This window comes from Salvelinus namaycush, chromosome 20 (genome assembly GCF_016432855.1).
Source record: "Salvelinus namaycush isolate Seneca chromosome 20, SaNama_1.0, whole genome shotgun sequence".
NCBI classification, from domain to species: domain Eukaryota; kingdom Metazoa; phylum Chordata; class Actinopteri; order Salmoniformes; family Salmonidae; genus Salvelinus; species Salvelinus namaycush.
This window is the reverse complement of record NC_052326.1, coordinates 43289049-43294632: the sequence shown is the minus strand read 5'-3', so window position 1 is coordinate 43294632 and position 5584 is coordinate 43289049. Positions and strand designations below refer to the sequence as shown.

General features: G+C 46.9%; 1 protein-coding gene across 1 annotated transcript; it reads right to left on the bottom strand.

The window, feature by feature from the left end:
- Positions 1 to 478: 478 nt before the first annotated feature.
- Positions 479 to 3438, bottom strand: LOC120064837 (sericin-1-like). The gene is made up of 2 exons (XM_039015432.1): positions 3110 to 3438; positions 479 to 482 (listed from the first exon to the last, which is right to left on the bottom strand). The coding sequence occupies exons 1-2, from the start codon at positions 3436 to 3438 to the stop codon at positions 479 to 481; spliced, it is 333 nt and encodes a 110-aa protein (XP_038871360.1).
- Positions 3439 to 5584: the final 2146 nt, after the last annotated feature.

Genomic DNA, 5584 nt, shown 5'->3' with positions numbered 1-5584 from the left:
TCTACATTGAAAACTCCTTTCTAATTTCTGTCAGTTCTGCGGTTCCAACATAAACAGGTCTTTCACCCAGACCAGTGTATTTACTTATGTCAACGCGTGTGCTTGCATATACAGACACTCAACACACTTTTAACATTCTCCCTCGCTACACTGACTATTTGGCCTCGACGTCGGCTAGCTGCCGCTACAGTCTTTTTCAAAAAGACACATTAAAGCCATATAATTCCTTGGTGAAAGACTCCCTCTGTATCACAGGTGCCTGGCTGAATGCAGGCGTTAACTTCCTTCCCTCTCTCCCCCACTTGTTGAAGTCTATAAGAGAGCTATAGAAAATATTTAAAGCAGTCACTTAAGTCCGCGAGCATGGTTAACGCAGTTGTAAAACATGTTGGGTTACATACGGTCCTGTGCTAGTAGTAAGTGGTGACGACAGCAATATGAGTGTGTGTGTTGAGAGAGAAGAAAGAGAGACTGGGATTTACCTGAAAAAACAAAAAGATACAGAGAGAGAGAAAGAGAGAGGGGGGAGGGAGAGAAAGAGAGGAGGTGCGAGAGGGGGGGAGAGAGAAAGAAAGAAAGAGAGAGAGAGAGAGAGAGAGAGAGAGAGAGAGAGCGGGGAGGGAGGGACCGGTAAAACATATACATTGCTTGAGACCCAAAGACATACAGTATGCTATGTGTGAGAATTTGTCTTGGACAGCCCTTGCTCTCTCTTCTCCATCCCACTTTCTATCGTTCCTCCTTTCTCCCTTTTTCCCATTCTCCCTCCCTCCCTCCCTATACCACTCGTTCTCTTCTCTTCTCTCATTCGAACTCTTTCTCTCTCTCTATAAATGCTTGGCAGTTTCACGCATGGCTGGGAGCAATTTCCCACAATGTGTAAATTAGTCAATCTCCAAAGTCAGTAAAGTGGCTTTTGAAGGAGGGACATTAATGAAGTGTACCATTAGGCCTCACATTTGTATTCTTAGGGGCTCTCAGGCTTTTGAAGTTGTGAGGCCCGGCCTGATTATCTACATGCCAGCGCTGCATACCTCTGTTACTTAGATGGAGAGAGGGGGAGAAAAAGAGAGAGAGAAGTTTTGTAGGCTTGCAGTTGCTCTCCTTCACCCCCCCCCGCTGGACCCTCTAATAAACTGCCATCCAGTCAACCCCGCTGGCCATTTGACAAACAGAGAGAGTGAGGGAAAGAGAGAGAGTATGGAGTCCGAAGAAGAAGAAGAAGAAGAGGGAAGGAGCCCTGACTTTTCACTGACACTTCAAAGCCTTGTCTAGGAGTAAATTGCTGTGGACCGTTTCATTCAGAGTGGCGCTCCCTTTGCGGATGACAGTTGCATGGTGACAAAGTTCAATTGGCACTGTTAGAAGGGGGAGCGAGATCAAAGGTGCACCATTGTAATGGTTTTGTTCCGTTGAAAATCGCTTTTTGTCCATCTGCCTTTTCACTGCCGACTCCGGCTCCAGTCTGAGTAATGGGATTTTTACTCTCTCTGGGTGGAGAGAGAAAGAGAGAGGAAGGGAGGGAGGGAAAGAGAGAGAAAGAGAGAGGGAGTAGAAGGATTCTTTGCCTCAAGGGAAAGAAACTTAGGACCCCCCCTCACCCTCCTCCTCCACCCTTCTTATACAATCCAAAGGCCAACTGTGTTGATGTTATTATGCCTTTCATCATCCCAAATGCCGAGTCATAATCGTCACTAAGAAATTATTGCAATTATCCGATATGTGATAAGGCAATGATGCGGCCAATGTCCCCCGTTTCTGTGACGAATTCTTAACAAATGCTCCGTCCGTTCATCTCCCTCGCTCTCTCTCAAAGCCTCTTTTTCTTGACCTCTTATCTCTCTGTTTATTTTGCCTTTGCTATTTATTTATATTTTTTTCTCTCTTTCACACACATTTGATCTCTCTCTCTCTCTTTCTCTCTATCTATTTATTTTGCTCTCTCCCCTTTATTTATTCAACTATTTCTTTCTTTCTCTGCTTCATTTCTATTACTACTCTCTCTCTCTCTCTCTCTCTCTCTCTCTATCTCTCTCTCAAGGATCAGTGAGATGGAACAGAGCCTCTGAAGGACTATTTACCCCAATCTGAACAAACAAACAATTACCGTGCTACTGAGACAATCAACAGCTATTTTATACCCTTGTCCCTCCCACCTCTCTCTCTCATCACACACACCTCTCTGGAGACTGAGATTTTGACTGAAGTCAAAATCCTTATACTTGTATCAACATTGAACGCCAATGTTTGAGAGAAAACAATTATATTTCTGTAGCACCATAAGTTAGACGTGAATAGCGTTTTACCAGCTTTTGCCCAGACCTCTTATATAGACATCCCAAGCAGCTTGAATACTACAATGCCTCCTCATCCACAGTAGCTCTCGGATTAATTGATTCACCACCATGTAAGAACCTCCCTAATGTCATTAAGCTATGAGAACAGAGGAGCGTGTGTGTGTGTGTGTGTACGTGAGGATCGATGCTGGAGACAGGAAGCAGGTACAGGGAGAACATTTAAAAAAGAATTGACATAAAACGAGACAGGAACAGCGTCTGGACAGGGGACAAAATAACGACATCAATGCTGACACACGGATGGAGCAGAGGAAACAGACAGATAAAGGGGAGGTAATCAAATAATGATTGAGTTCAGGTGGGCCCGACGAGCTAGCTGAGGCACCCCTGGTTCCATCGACAATGGCACCCGGACCAGACGACACCAACAAAACCCCAGGCCTCCCTGATGCTTCCAATTTTGGTGGTGTCTGCATTCTGTAAGGATTGAAGCTGGAGACAGGAAGCAGGTACAGGGAGAACATTTAATAAATAATGGACATGAAACAGGACAGGACCAGCGTCTGGACAGGGCACAAAATAATGACATTATTGCAGACACCAGGAACAACCGGGGGAGCAGACAATTATAGATGGGTTAATCAGCAACGGGAAGGAATCCAGGTGCTTCCAATCAGCGCTACTGCGCGTAATGATGGTAACAGGTGTGCGTAATGAAGGGCAGCCTGGCGCCCTCGAGCGCTAGAGAGGGAGAGTGGGAGCAGGTGTGACAGCACCCCCCCCCCCTCTAGGGGCACCATCCGGCGTCCCACCTGGGCGAGCCTGACGGGCCGGACGAGGCATGGGCGCTGGACAAGCTGGCTGGGGCGTAGAAGCCCGACGAAATGGCAGAGGCGTGGGAACCCGACGAACCGGCTGAGGCGTGGGAGGCTGACGATCCGGTTGAGGCGTGAAAGAGTGACGATCCCGCTGAGACGTGGGAACCTGACGAACCGGCTGAGGCGTGGGAGGCTGATGGCCCGGTTGAGGCGTGAAAGAGTGACGATCCCGCTGAGACGTGGGAGCCTGACGAACTGGCTGAGGCGTGGGAGCCTGATAGCCGACTGAAGAATGACGTTGCGTGGGCGCCTGCCGAGCCCATCGGGGAAAGAAAAACCTCTCGAGCCAGCTATGGCGTGGAAGCCAGACGAGCTAGCTGAGGCACGCCCGGTTCCATCGGTGACAGCACCCGGACTCGACGTCACAAACAAAAAACAAAGCCTCGCTGATGCTTCCAATTTTGGTGTCAGCATTCTGTGAGAATCAATGCTGGAGACAGGAAGCAGCTACAGGGGGAACATTTAATAAACTACAGACATGAAACAGGACTGGAACAGCATCTGGACAGGAGACAAAATGAGGGCATCAATGCTGACACAGGGATGGAACAGAGGAAACAGACAGATAAAGGGGAGGCAATCAAATAATGATGGAGTTCAGGTGGGTCCAATGAGTCGTAGGTGCGCGTAATGAAGTTGACAGGTGTACGTAATGGTAGGCAGTCTGGTGCCCTCGAGCGCCAGAGAGGGAGAGCGGGAGCAGAAGTGACAGTGTGTGTGTGAGTGAGTGTGAGTGTGAGTGTGTGTGTGTGTGTGTGTGTGTGTGTGTGTGTGTGTGTGTGTGTGTGTGTGTGTGTGTGTGTGTGTGTGTGTGTGTGTGTGTGTGTGTGTGTGTGTGTGTGTGTGTGTGCACAACAAGCTCTGTCTCACGTCAGAATTAGACGTTCATCCGTTTTTCACAAATGTCAAATTTTGAAGTTGTTCCAAATGTCAAATTTCGAAGTGTTTAAGGTTAAGTTTAGGCATTTACTCCAAATGTTTAAGGTAAGGGTTAAGGTTTGGAATTGGCTTAAAACTAAAATCTCAAAAACAACTTTCTATCACTGGATTTGAACATTTTACTTTTTGCACCATAGGCAAATGCTAACACACTTCCACCATCCCTGTCCACAATTCCAAGCAAAACCAAAACCTACTTGAAGGGAACAGCGCTCACTGTGCCCCTTGTGGTCGGTTTCCACGTCATCTCCCGAGGTCCTCAGACAAGGATGGACGTCGAATTCTGACTTGTATCACGGCTGACCTGGCTGTGCGCCTGTATGCATCTATGTGCAAACATATTAGCGCTTGTGGCCAACACACAATGTGAGAAGGTATGGATATTTTAGTAGCAAAATGTGTCAGACAGAGGAAGAGTTGGGTCTGTGTGATTGACTGTTGGCCACATGTCTCCTTTTTTCCCCTTTAGCTCTGAAAGAAAAGTGTTATTTCTTCAAAAGGCCGATTTGAGAAACCCTGCAAGCCTGTAATTGCTAAGGAAAGGCCTGCGATAACTGCCAAAGCAAACACTTGGAGACAGAATTTGAAATACTGTAAACAGCATAGTAACCCACTCACTGTCGAGACCCGAGAGAGGGGTGGGGGTTACGGATGAAAAGTCAAGCGTGTGAAAATAAAGTGTTTTCAGATTTTCATTTTATAACCAGGCGTACAAAGGATCACATATTGAAGGGAAACAACAACCTCCCTCCATTTGAAGCCACCTCCAAAAGAAGTCCTATGAAAACGAGGCATAGAAAGGTAAGAAGAAACCATTTTCTCACCCTCTCTCTGCATTTCTTCAACAAAGTGAAGAGATATTGAGATCATGCTGCGGCAGCAGTCTTTCGTCGTTGTCTTTAACGACGGATTTTATTTCCCAAATTGAAATTGTCAAAGCGACTCCCCTTTGGAGCGTCCAAAATACTTTATGATCGCCCGTAACCTTTTTTACGTGTTGACACAATATTTTTCTTAAGCTGTCAAATAAAAGCTGCCGATTATTATTTTAAGGTGACCCCTTTTTGCCGCAGTAATGAAGCGAGGTTTGGTCTACTGGGGCAGGGGCCATTAAAACTCAGTCAGGGTTCAGTGCAACTCAACTTAAGTAGTGCACTCCTGTGGGTTTCGTTTTTCACTTTTGTCTCTCTCTCCCTCTTTTTTTCTCTCTTTCCCCCACTCCCTTGTAAAAACCCAAATCCCCCGACACCAATTAGAAGGCAAAAACGGAAATCTCCTTCCAAACATGACATTTACAGGCCAGGACTTATAACAGTCTCCCCACCCTCTCCTGCTCTTGCTCTAATGCACTCTCTCTCTCTCTCTCTCTCTCTCTCTCTCTCTCTCGCTCTCTCTCTCTCTCTCTCTCTCTCTCTGTCTGTCTCTCTCTGTCTCTCTCTCTCTCTCTCTCTCTCTCTCTCTCTCTCTCTC